At 43.2% G+C, this 13,286-nt stretch overlaps 1 protein-coding gene across 2 annotated transcripts in view; it reads left to right on the top strand.

The window, feature by feature from the left end:
• NET1 (neuroepithelial cell transforming 1) overlaps positions 1 to 13,286 on the top strand; it is a 51,372-nt gene that overhangs the window by 24,110 nt on the left and 13,976 nt on the right. The window contains exons 1-3 of one of the 2 annotated variants that reach the window (XM_048929935.1): positions 1,690 to 1,709; positions 2,078 to 2,144; positions 7,538 to 7,597. In XM_048929935.1, the coding sequence (XP_048785892.1) occupies positions 1,705 to 1,709; positions 2,078 to 2,144; positions 7,538 to 7,597 (132 nt within the window). In that variant the 5' untranslated portion in view covers positions 1,690 to 1,704. Of the gene's footprint in view, positions 1 to 1,689; positions 1,710 to 2,077; positions 2,145 to 7,537; positions 7,598 to 13,286 lie in introns of those variants that run through there. The other variant, XM_048929236.1, reaches the window with a different exon arrangement.

Here is a 13,286-nt window from a genome sequence, read left to right as displayed (position 1 = left end):
TCCACTGATGCTGCTTACTTTGCATTTTCACATTGTGGCTGCTGTGCACAAACCATTGGCACAACTGAAATGTTCCCTAAACTAGCCCTAAGGGGACATCGGCCTCCCCAGAACCTGCAGGAAAGAGTTGTTCCTACTCCATGCTCTTTTGTCTGGCAGACCTATTTCTTCATTGCAGGTGAGGAGTGAAGAAGCCCTTCTTGCACAGAGTGGCTCCATCTTTTTGGTACCAGGTACCAGTTTTGGCACCTTGCATCATTTAGGTTGCTCACAGAAGTTGTGGATGCCCCATCCCTGAAGGTGCTCAAGGCCAGGTTGCATGGGGCCCTGGGCAGCCTGATCAGGTGGAGGGCAACCAGCCCATGGCAGGGGTAGGGGCTGGATGGCTTTTGAGGTCCCTTCCAACCCAACCATTCTGTGATTCTATAATCTTTAAGGTCTCTCCCAACCGAAGGTCAGGCTGGATGGAGCCCTGGGCAGCCTGATCTGATGGGTGGCAACCAGCCCACAGCATGAGATTGGAGCTGTATGGGCTTTAAGGTCTCTTCCAATACAAGCCATTCTGTGATTCTATGATCTCAGAAGTCCCTTCCAACCCAAGTCATTCTATGATTCTACAGTCATCTCAGGAAACAAAATCTGTTGCCCTTCCTGGAGTCAGGAGTGCAACACGAGCTTAGGCATTTAGCAGTTGGTTGGATGTCTTCTCAGCAGGTAAAACAGTCATCAAGTCACTTGCATTATTAGAAGGATGCTAAGCAAAGGATCATTTTGGGGAGGAATCTGCTAATATAAACTCACCTCTGTAGTGTATACCATCTGCATAAAATGTTTGTCTCATCACTGAAAACATCCTGCTTTCCTTCACATCGTTCTTCCAGTATGGTGCAGCTCACAATACATTTATCTTGGTGCTCATCGAAGTGCTGCAGTATTTTCAGGGTGGTTGACTTATATTTTCCAAATACCAATCCGGAACACTGCATCCTCACAAACCTTTTACAGACAAGTGCTTTTTCTCTTCTGATACAGAGAGCTGTTGACGTTAAATGCTACTCATGCTCTGGGTGATGAATTTTCAGCAATGCCTGAACAATGCTGGTGCGTAAGTCCCCTGAAAGTCGGAAGGATTTGCATTCCTGTATTCTTTCCAGGTTTTTGAAAGTCCTGTGGGATATCAGCATGAAGAAGAAAGATGCAGCTGGCAGGGAGATGCTTTTTCTGTCTGAATTTCTGACAGCAAGGGGGAAAAGTTCTCCCCATTCAGTAAGGCAGCTGGCCGTCTTTGAGAAAAAGTGTGTGGTCCATTTGGGACTGAAGTTCTGCATGCAGAAACTCAGTGACAGACAAAAAGGTTTCTCCATGCTACAGCCAGAATAAGCTTTAAAAAATAGTTACTGGAAACATACCTTAAGTCCACCAGACAGTGAAAGTTGGAATGTAACTTGTTTGCTTAACTCCATGCTAGTACAATAAATGACTTGCATAAGGCAATTCGTTTACCATTGTTCAAAGAGCATGGATTATACAAACGGTCCATTGTATGTATTACTTTCTGGTGGTTTAACTTTCTTGGATGGAGAATGACTTAATGAAAGACCACGACTCAATTCCTGGTTGTAACTTTATGGGAAACTACAAGGCTGCATTGTCAAAGGTGCCGTTTGGTGCTTCCTTTCATTTCGGCTTCATTAACCTTGGAAAATGAGGTCAGAATATTATTATTTTTTATTGTTATTATTATTATTTTTATCCTTCCTCTTGGTTGGGTTTAAAACAATTGCTAGATTTGTGGTCAAAAGAGGGCTCAGTGGGAGGACTTTGCCTTCCTCTGCTGCACAGAGTCATTTCTTGGAGTAAGTCAGGATTTTTAATCTAACTCCTGCAATTATCACAGGGAATACTCACGATCCCTTTGGCTCTCCTTCCCAAAGACTGTTCTATGTCATTATCTTTGAGACTTCTGGGGCTTGGAGCTGAGGGCCTGTGATACCATCAAAGCTGTGGAAAACAGATGTAGTTTATTAATGCAGCAAACCACAAGTTATTTACCTTAATCCTTTTTTTCTGCTCACAGGTGCCCACTGAGACGAGGCAGCTCTTTCACATTTCTCACTCCAGGACCACACTGGGACTTCACCCTGGTAAGTAAACCACTGGTGGGTGCACATGAACAAAATCAGGAATAGGGATGTGAAGGTCCTGCTTCCTGGAGAAAGAAAAGAAAATCACCATATTCTTCCCTTTCCCTGGCTATACATGTACATTCTGAGCCACTCGAGCTCCTGGAGGGTGCTTTTCACACACAGGTGAAGAGAAGACAGGATGTCATGGAGATTATGATTACTTTCTGATGTGTTTCAGCAGATCATAGAATCATTAAGGTTGGAAAAGACTTCTAAGATCATCGAGACCAACTGTCAGTGCATCACCACCATGCCCACTAACCATATCCCCCAGTGCCACTTCTGTCCACCTCCAGGGACAGTGACTCCACCACCTCCGTGGGCAGTGTGTTCCAATGTCTCACCATTCTTTCTGACAAGAAATTTGTCCTAATATCCAAACTGAAAAAAGGGAAAAAACAAATTCTGCTAACCAAACTAGCAATGTGAGATGTAAATCATGCTGTAGAAGTGAAGATTCTTTTTCTTAAATACAAAAATCTGTATTTTATTTAGTATAGAGACTGCTTAAAACAAATGTGTGGTCTTACTGCTGTAAGACTTGTACTCTGCTTTCCATTCTCTAACAGGTATCCCCTATTAGGGAGGTGGTTCATATCTAGCTTCAGCTTTTAGAGCTGATAGACAAAGACAGACCACCCTGGAGAATGATGCAGAGCACTTTTACTGGGTATCTCTTATGCTTCTTCATTAAGTCTGTCCCTTTCATGCACTGAGGATTGCAATGTGATTAGTCAGCTGAAGTAGGTGCTGTGTATAGAAATGCCATCCTATCTTAAAGCTCATTTCCATGAGCCACCTAAGCTGACCTGACCCTACTGTCCCTAGAAGCAGTGATCCCATCATTGACCAGCAAAAATGACCTGGCTGAAAAACTTTGCCTTACCAAAAAGAAAACAAGATGTTTTGGATGAGCTGATCCAGATGACTGCACAAGCTGTCTTATTCTCGTGCCAGTGTCGGCACGAGGAAGGGTGTGACAGCATCTCCGGGGGGGGGAAAAGGGCAGGACTACCTTTTATGAAGGAAATCCAATCTCAAATCAGCTGGAGCTTCTTATGCAAGCACGTATGTAGACAGACACTTTTCTCCCTGTGCCTTGAAGGGCAGCCATGTGCAATTTTGAGGCTGCACAAACACCAGTCCAGCATGGGAATGGAAAAAACCAGACCTGATGGTTTTCACTTAATTTAAGGAACTTTCATCTGGTGACTACAGCTACATTAAACATATTCATTTGAATATTACCAAGCCCTAGAAATTGCATTCTTTCAGAATGAAAAATATTGTATTGTATCATCAGAAATTAAAAGTATTTTGACTGAATTTCAAGTCATTCTTGTTCTCTCTATGGTTTTTTAAGTCTGCTTTTATTTGGCTGTACTCATCTTCAGTTAAACTCTCCGTTACAGTTAGAACTTATTGCTAGGCTTTGTAGTCATAACACAGACTGCAAAAAGCAAAGAAACTGTTTGAAGGATTTGATTGCTTATTCGCATTTCTCCATCGTGTCCCTCATCATCCTGGTCTTCCACGTCACCCTCCGAGCCCAAATAGCTTTATTTATAGCTACATTGAGCACCCCTGAGCTCCAGACCTTATCTGGAGATCCCAGCTTTCCTGGAAGTTAATCTTGGACAGATAAACCTACCATTGGCAGGTAAGAAAATAGAGGAGAGAATAAACATTGAAGGAGAGTGCACCTCAGTTGCTGAGCAGACATACCCTTGCTACATGGCCTGGGACCAGGTCTCTGCTCAGAGGCTTTGCTGGTGTAATTATGCTGACGTTTACTGACCAAAGCTTTCTTTTGGCAGCAGCCCATAGGCAAGTGAGAACTGCCCTTTTCCCTGTCATCCCTCCCATGTGCAACACACGAGGCATTTTGTTCCCCACAGCCACCACCAAGTACTCGAGTACTGAGCAAAACAGCATCTCTTCCTACCTTAGTTTGTGCAGTGCTTCAGCCAACAGCCTGTAAAACATACCTGGCCTGAGTCTCAGGAGTAGTGGGTAGCCAAGCCAAATGTCATACAGTCCTTAAGGTTGTTTTCATGCCTGCAGAGATGGAGTGGGTTTAAAGAGAAGGACCAATGCATATGCTACACAATGCTAAGACAAGACCAATGCAATCTAGGGCAAAACACAGAATCATGGAATCGTTTGATTTGGAAGGGACCTTTAAAGGTCATCTAGTCCAGCTCCCCTGCAATGAACAGGAACACCTAGAACACAGTCACAGTGCCCAGAGCCTGCTTCAGGAACGGGGCACCCACCACCTCTCTGGATGGCTTCATATTGAAAGCACTGTTACTCAAGGTCTGCTTTCCTTTCTTCTTCTCCATTAAGAAGGATGCACTTACGAGAAACCATCACTTGATCTTTGTTGTTTTAACAGTCCTGATGCATTTCCTCACCCAGTGCCTTACTGGTGTTTTATAACTTCAAGTGGGCAGTAATGAACACAAAAATAGGCTGATCCCTAATTAAAAAAGCATTCTGCTTTCACGCAAAAGCTCTTAGTACTGAGTGAGGAAAACTAAATGACTAGAATGATTTACAAACTGAAAACCAGCAGATTCTTAAAAAGCTCTCCTGGAGCTTTAAAGAGAATCCTTGAAATGTAATTAACATTCGTGCTCACGGCACTGATTAGGTTTCTCTAAAATAATACAAGGCAAAATGGTTTCAAGCTAAAAGAGGAGAGATTTAGATTGGATACAAGGAAGAAGATTTTCACAATAAGGGTGGTGATGCACTGGAACAGGTTGCCCAGAGAGGTGTTGGAAGCCCTGTCCTTGGAGACATCCGAGGTCTGACTGGATGGGGCTCTGAGCAACCTGATGGAGGTGTGGGTGTCCCTGCTCACTGCAAGGGAAGCAGATGACTTTTAAAGGTCTCTTCGAACTCAAAAGGTTCTATGAATATTTAGATTTCCCCTCCTGATTTGCTTTTTTAAGGCTTCTCCTTTACAATACCTCTTTGAGAGCCTAAATCAGGTCTCACGGTTTTTACAGTTTAATAACTTTCGTCGAAGTAACTTTTTCCACATCACTCGAGTTTCATGAGAAGGAGAACGTATCAGATCTTTGATTGCAACCGTCTCAAAAATGTGAGAAAACAGGGCCAGGGCCGTTGCTTTTCTGTCGTGTGGCTTTAAACACCCAGGTTGGAGCAGGCTGAAGAGGCAGTTTTCCTGGAATCTGTTTCTGTTTTGGCACCATACAGGAATGATACAGCTGGCTCCCTACTCAAACGTCTCAGTTTTTGTACAAAACTATATTGGGCAAAGGAAATGGGGTCCAGCCAATGCAGTACTTATTGCATCAGTCTAGCCAGTTTAAAAACAAAACCTTGGCCTTCCTTTCGTGTCTGGGCTTTGGTCTGGAGCTGTATGTTAAAGATGTTAATATACTCAAGTACATAAGGAACGAATAATATTCAGACCAGAAAGGCGTGGTGTCTTTGTTGCAAGTTCTCTTCTGTTAAATAGATGCTAATATCTTTGACTTACATATGGGAAAAATAATCTGCAGACCAAAAAGGTGTGGTTATAGCAGTCTTTTATTGTAGGTTTTGATAAATAACCAACCCTGAATGTTTTACTAAACCTAAAAAACAAATGTCTGCGTTTCCACGCGTTCTCAAGCCTGCCAAAATACTGTTCAAAAAGGATGGAGTGTGCTGGGACATTAATTCCGTGTCAACGCTACAATTTGGTCAGACAGAAGTCTAACATGAGAATAATTTTCCTCTGCAGTTAGCAAGTGTCAGGGAAGGGGCTCTGTGACGTAACAGAAGCAGTATCTTGTCTTCCCAAACACAAAACAGAAACACTGCTTGAAGTAACTGGAGAACTTTGTCATTGAATCCAATTATTGAGCTAAGTTTGATCAACTGAGAGGAAAAAAAATAAAAAAGACCACCACACCAGAACCCCAAATAAAAGAAACTTGTCAGCGAGCTTCAATATCTCACCATTAAATACATGTATTTAACTTTATAGTTAAATGGTAGAGCCAGCATAAGGAGGACAGGTGAGAAAACACATTAGAGCCTAAGAATGGTATGAAAGCCTAACCTGGTCTAAAGGGACTAGGAAACCAGAGGACAGGTTTGTGAAAACCCTGCAGGGAAACTGGACATCCCCTCAACAGCATAAGATTTTCAGAGAAACCATGGGAGGTGGACGGGTCAACGTTTAAAAGTAATTTAAACACTTGCAGTCAAATACATTTACAGTGATGATACCAATTAAAGCTGTAACTTTTAAGTTATTAGAATAGATTATTCTAAGAAAAAAGAAGTTGCCTATTTGCACCTGTCAGACTGGGAGAGCACAAGGAACAGAGATTTGCTGAAGTTCAGAGCAGAATTGTGGTGGTTTCCTCTGCAGCTGCTGAGAGGCAGCTCTTCTCACTTCAGGTCAATGTCTAATCTGTTACAGGCCAGTAACATTTAGACTAATACAGAATCATTGAATGGTTTTGGTTGGATGGGACCTTTAAGATCATCTAGTTCCACCCCCCCCTGCTATAGGCAGGGACAAAACACAACGTTGTTTTTGATTTCCATTGTTCTTAGTGAAGTGGAAGAAGGTGGCCTCTACTCATCCTTTAATTTTGATCGACGAGGGTCAAACACAGGATGAAAATCAACAACTTGTTCTGTGGGTAACCAAACAATTTATGCCATCACCCATGTTTTTTTCCAGAAGGGGTGATTTCCAAGATGGCACAGTCTAACAGGATGAATCCATGTTTAGTTTTCCATTATCTGGATAGTGTAAAAATAACACTGAAACCCAGATAGTACAGAAATAGTGGGAGGCATCAGGAAGCTCAGTGCAGATGTCTTTGATCATGGTTCCACCAGCTTGTGCTCTTCAGAAAGGAAAACAGCTGAGAGCACCCCAGCCAAAAGCCTCATCTTTCTTCCACAAACACGCTTATTTCTTAGCCCATTGCATCCTTGACAGGGATGCTTCAGCCACAGCTGTCTGCTGGCCCTGTCCACTGTAATTAATTAAATAGGAGATCTAAAAGCTCTCACATACGTGCATACAGCTCTTCAAGCAACCTAGTGCTAAACTGCTTCATGCAGGACAAAATCTGTGGATCCCTCACTCGTGAACCCCTGCCAGGCTGATGATTAACCACGATAAGAATTAGATACGGTATCATCCAGTGTCCTCCTGGAGACCTCAAATCCTAATGATCACCAAGTCTGACCCCCTCGATATCTAACTCTTTCAAAAAGCTGAAGTTTATCGCTGACCATAGCAAAAAACAGAGCCTGATTTCTGTTTGCAAATCAAGTGCACTGCTATAACTTGGTTTTGTTTCTTACAGAAGAGGAAACGCCGAGACAAAGACGATGATGTTGTCAGTCTTTGCAGCCTTGACTTTAAGGTAAGGAAAACACATTGCTCTTAAGTATTGTGCAACCCCAGCGGCTTACACTGGGTAATGCCATACTTTCTGTGTTTGCATTTCACCATCAAGAGCTCAGAGACAGGTACAGCTGTGTTAGCTCTCGGCTACACCTCTGGGGTGGGCTGAGTCCTGCTGTGGATATCCACAACACTGCTTGTGATCTCCTCTTTTAATCAGCTGAATCCTAAATCCACCTCAGTTTTAGTGTTGTGTGAAATGAATGTGTGTAAACTGCACTTAGGGAGAACATAAGCATTTTCAAGCATGAGAAGGAAAACTGTGCAGAAGCCCTTCAAATGCACTTCATTGTATTGCAAACAAGCTGGACTGGCTGGGTGGTAAATTGTCTGTAAAGCTGAGGATTAAAGCGACTTTAAAAGTTGAGGGTAAGGAATTGTATCTCTTACCAAGGACAACCCAAGCTTGGTTTCCTTAACGGGAAACTGCTTCCAATTCTCCATCTACCCCGAAGATCTCACCATCACTTATCTGAAGAAGGGAAGGAAGAGAAATAGGAGCTATTAAGGTGAGAGTTAACAAGTGGGTTTTACAGTTAATAAACTGGAGTTAAAAGTGATTTGTTAGTGGGGAATTTCCTGCTTGACCTAATGACCAGCTCATCCTCTGTAGCTGACATTTACTTTGCATTTGTGCATTATTTATGAGCCTAATTTAGCCTGGCTACTGCTGGCAATGTTCCATGGCTGACTATCCTAACTCTGGGCTTCCAGGGCTCTAGACTAGATCTTCTGTTCCAGATAAGACCATCCCTGTGTATACTGTCATTACCTAGTAGGGAAGGGAAAAGATTATCTGCAGAGAGCTCTGACACAGCAGCGCTGATGCCTCTGAAGTGAGTGTTTTGGGGCTTGTTTCCTTTCTCAGGTCTTCATGGTTTTCTGATGCAGATAGCTAGGAAAGCTGCCCTCAGGGAAGAGGATTTTCTTTTTTTTCTTCTGTTGAATTGGGCTATATTTTTGGGTGTTGGGTAAAATTGGGTAAATGAGAGATTCTCCCACGTAGCAATCGCTTGAAAGCAAAACTGAAATATCAACAATAGTTTGCGTTTTTAAGAGTTTTAACTGGAATCTTCCAACAAGAAGGGAAATCCCTAGGCTAAAACAGTCAAAGTTCAGACTGCAGCTTTTGTTCCAGCTGACTTTTTACCTTATTGTTTTGAAAGGGTCAGGCTCTGGGGGATATTTAAGAGCTTAAGGCACACCCACCAAACACACTCTAGCCTTGTTAAAATACGTTAATGGTACGGACTGGGTTGTCTTTTGCAGGCTTTTTTTTGACTCCAGTCCTCAAGGTTATTAAAAGTTTTAAAAGCAATACTATCAGCTATTTATAGTTACACTTTCAAAACACGTCACTGGGACTTTAGAGGCTCATCACGCACTTATGCAGCAGTACAGATTATGTTTTGCTCTGTCTAGGTTTTATGAGGGTGACCCCATAGGCTAAAATTTAGCTCCAGCAGACACAGATGTATCTGTTTCATTAATGAAAGAAGGTCTCAAAAGAATTTCGAGATAATTTAAGGATGTTATGTGTAGGTTAGGTCATACATTGTTTACCCCCATCTTATACATGGGAACTGATTTTCAGAGTTTGTCTATATTAAGTGTCTAACTCCATCACGTATCTCTTATTTCAGCTCCACTATCTCACCCAGCAAATATAGCTCAGCTGACAAGCTGCTGTTTTGTCACCAAGTTTTGCCTGCATGCTGCATTTACTCTCCTGTTAGACATACTTGTGCTGACAAAACTACCTCGTGTAGAATCGTGATCTTGTTTTGGAGCACCCAAGTACCCAAACCTGGCACTCTACCCACTGAGTGTTTTTCCAATATAAGTAGAGAAGGTTTAATTTAATTTGGATGTGTATACCTGCAGTTGAGCAGTCCTTTAATAATGTTTAAAACTCACATACTGTAGATAGTTGTGCCACATACCAGGAAGATGATATGCAAAATGACAGGGGAGATGACACCAGCCCAGACGGTCTGCAATGCTCAGGCTATTCCTGTTTATTTTGTCTTGTTCACCTACTCCTTGGCCCCAGAGTCCTGCTCCACAATGAACCAGATCTCTTAGGCCTGCTAAGCTTCTTCTTTGACATACAGCCTAAAACACTCCAAAGATTACCAAAATATGAGTGAGAAGTTATAACCTGAGAAGGCAGGTAGAGCATCTGCTTCCTTCAGTGCTGAGCCCAGCCCTTCTCGTGTGCCAGTAACACACATCTTTCGGGAGAAATGAAGGTATTTTCTCCCCAGATCATTTCCACACAAGTTGCATTATTGATAACTGTCTGGGTCAGGCAGAAGGGAGATCCGCAGTGCAGGGAACCAAACAAGAAATTGAGGACAGGAATTTGTTAAGCAGATCTTCATGCTGTGATACTGAAAGGTATTTTTGCATTTCAGGTGGGTTTCTGAGCTACTTTTTTGCTAATTGATTGCATATTACCCCACAGTTAATTAAGGTGGTGAATGATTCACGGGAGGAAGCGGGACTGTGTTTTTTGAAGGTGTGTGTATATCTTGATGTTTGTTAGCAACTGGATAAATACTTTTCAGTGCATGACAAGGAATACACGGATGTGATAGTGTATTTTACCTGAGGCAAAACGAAGCCAGGCTGAGTAATGCTGGAAGAATCACGCCTGGTCTGGATGGTGTTTTCTGGTGGTTATAGGATGTCTTTTTAAGGCTTAGGAGGAGGGATTCCACAGAGGAAGTGAAATCGTAGTGAAGACCCTTACATGAACCTCCATGTTGTGGCCTCTCCAAGCCTTACTCACCTCCTGGGACCAGCTGTGTGAATATTACTCATCCTGGATGAGAGAAGAGTCCAGCCCAAACAAGCCCTGGAGCTGTACTGGTGCTGGCAGCAGAGAGAGGCTGTGATGATAAAGCTGACAGCAACCATCTCCCCAGGAAAGGCAGATAAACCACGAATGTTTTTAAGGTAGAAAATGACTTGGAAAGAAGAGGAAGGGGGAGAGAGAATCCCTACATGTCTGCATTCTTTCGGTCCAGATCACCGAAAGCCACCAGTAAGTATCTTTCCATGGTCGGAATCCCCAGAAGCAGCTTGGCTTGAGGCAGAGATAACACAGCCAAAAGAACATCACCAAATAATGCAAGAAACTGCAGCTGTAACATCTTTCTTCAGAATATACATCCACAAGCTTTAAAGAAAGAACACAAACAGTCTCTCCCTCCTCCATTTCTCCCTCCCAGAGATACAACGGCTGCAGAGGACTTTTATGGGAATTTTATTGGCGTGTCTGATTCATGCAGGAACGTGCCCATGCATAAGTTACCAATTTGTATTTGGAAACAGACTTTGATCAAAACGAACATCGCTGGCATCGGCCGCGCTTTGCAACTGAAAAACAACATTTGGCACGTGAGCAGGTTGGGAGCTGAAGTCAACTTCTCGCTCCATTACCCTGTTGTTAGGTTAGATGTTGTGTTTAATAATATCACAGGCTCGGAAGGTTTGTGTTTTCTGGTGTTGCATTCATATTCATAAGATGGAAATTGCTTTGCTAGCCTGAACGCACCAACATTCAGTTGAGGTAACCCTTTCTAGCAAGCTCTGCAAAATGCTGTAGGTTGTGTTTCAGTAAAAATGCAATCTGCATTGCGGGATGGGTTTTTTTTTTCCTACTTATGATGGAGTTGAATGGCAGCTAATTATAGTGACCTCCACCATCCAAAATAAATGCTAGATTCCAGACCGGCTCATAAACATTTCAGATGACCCAACAGTGTCTGGATGGGTCATAGCCTACTTTTGCTCATTTTCCAGAATACTGCTCCGAATTCCACTCTGAATATAAATATCAGGGAGTGGAATGTTAAACACAGCTCATGGACAGTAAACAATGTTGTGTACAGCAGCGGGGGTCTGACTGCTCCGAGGACGTGAAAATGTAAGGAAGAAGACTGCCCGTGGAGTTCTTATTTATTCCAGTCCTCGAATGTTCTGCATGTTATGCTATATATGGCACATTAAGAATAGCTGTAATGGTAGTTTTCAGTTGGATTTCAGTTCCTAGTAAGCGACATCTCAAACTGTACGCACACAACAATGGAAATGAATACGCCACGAATGTAATGGATGCTTTCGTTTTCTGCGAGACTTCGAGCCGCCAAAGGGATTAAAATGTCGCAGGTTCTTTCTTTGAAGAAATTGAATCCAGATGTCAGTCACGTTGGAGGCATCCGGGACCTGTGAAAACTGGGAAGAGTGCCCACTGAGGAATGCCCCCTGCCTCTGGGCTGCTGTTGTGCACCAGCTCGGGTCTTTTTCACCCCGGGGCAGTGGCAGAACTGAGATCTTTTGTCTTTGGCTCCTGTCTGCAGCAGCAAACATCCTTCTCGTAAGGTTAGGTATAAAACAAAGCAACCTGAAGTGTCCTGGCTGATGACTGGGCTGTGTAACCCGGGCAGACTTGAGGTGCGAGGATATTGAGAGTGCTGTAATAACCTCCTTTGGAGATAGGCCGAAAGTCACATTCAGATCTGCTAAGATTTTATATTAATTGCATCTGCCTGCCGTTGTCACACGTGATTTCCTTGAGTGCTGACAAAAGAAGAGGCAGATATCAGGTCATTGAGTGCTGGCCACCCTGGACACGGGCTGGAGGACGTATTCAGCCATAGGACAGCACTCCTGCTGCCATGAGAGGTCTGCAGGGCATGCTTGGTACCCCCTGGCTCTAGCCAGATACCACATGTTGCTTAAGCAGCCGGGTATTTTTTTAGCAGTGAAAACTCAGATCAGTCAGGAACTGCACACTGGAAATTGGAATTCATCATTTCTAATCTAAAATGTATTTGACAACATTTTGGGGGCTAAAATAACAAAAGAACATGTGAGTATCCCCCGAGGTAACTTTTATTTAGTAGCGACCCCACCTAGAATAAAGCACAGGAGCAAAGAAAGTAGTAAGTGTGAAGCTGCCCAGGACTACAGGCAAACTCTCAGTGAAACAGCAGTCCACTCTTCTCCATGGAAATAAAAACCCAAGCTAAAAATGAGCATCAGTGAGATCCAGGTGATTCCTCTGTCACTCAAACTCTTCCTGACTCCCTAATTTAATGATAGCACGACAGGAGTCACCAAGGTATTTCACTCCTAGAAGTGAAAATTCACATTTGAGTATAGGTGAGGAATGCTATTAATACTCAATGGCAGGAGAGCAGGAAGAACTCGTCTGTTTTCCGTCACCCCATGCAGAGACCAGCCAGGCAGCATTCTCGTGGCTTCAGATCCGCAGCGTGGGCCAGACCCTACCCAGAGCCCAGAGGGGTTGGATAGAAAAATACCATCTGGGCTACATTTTGTGTAGGGTACAGATCCGTAAGTCAGGCTTCATTGCTTTTGCTACACAAGGAATGATTTTCCTTTCTTTTTTCATTTGTTTTGGCTTTCATTGGAGTACCACAGCTTTGCTCACTGCCTCTTGCTTGTGTTGTAAGTGGAGCAGAGGCAATGAAGCAAAGCACAGGTATCACAGCACGCCCTGAGCTGCTCGAAGGTCATACTGATGGCATTGCTGTTGAGAGAACAGCATGAGCCTGGGAACTTGTGCAAGCTCACCTTCCACCCTTGCTATCTTTAAGCTTCTCCAGATTTACTCC

The sequence above is a fragment of the Lagopus muta genome, chromosome 1 (assembly GCF_023343835.1).
Source record: "Lagopus muta isolate bLagMut1 chromosome 1, bLagMut1 primary, whole genome shotgun sequence".
NCBI classification, from domain to species: Eukaryota; Metazoa; Chordata; class Aves; order Galliformes; family Phasianidae; genus Lagopus; species Lagopus muta.
The sequence above is the reverse complement of the archived record's forward strand: the minus strand, read 5'-3'. Positions and strand labels throughout refer to the sequence as shown.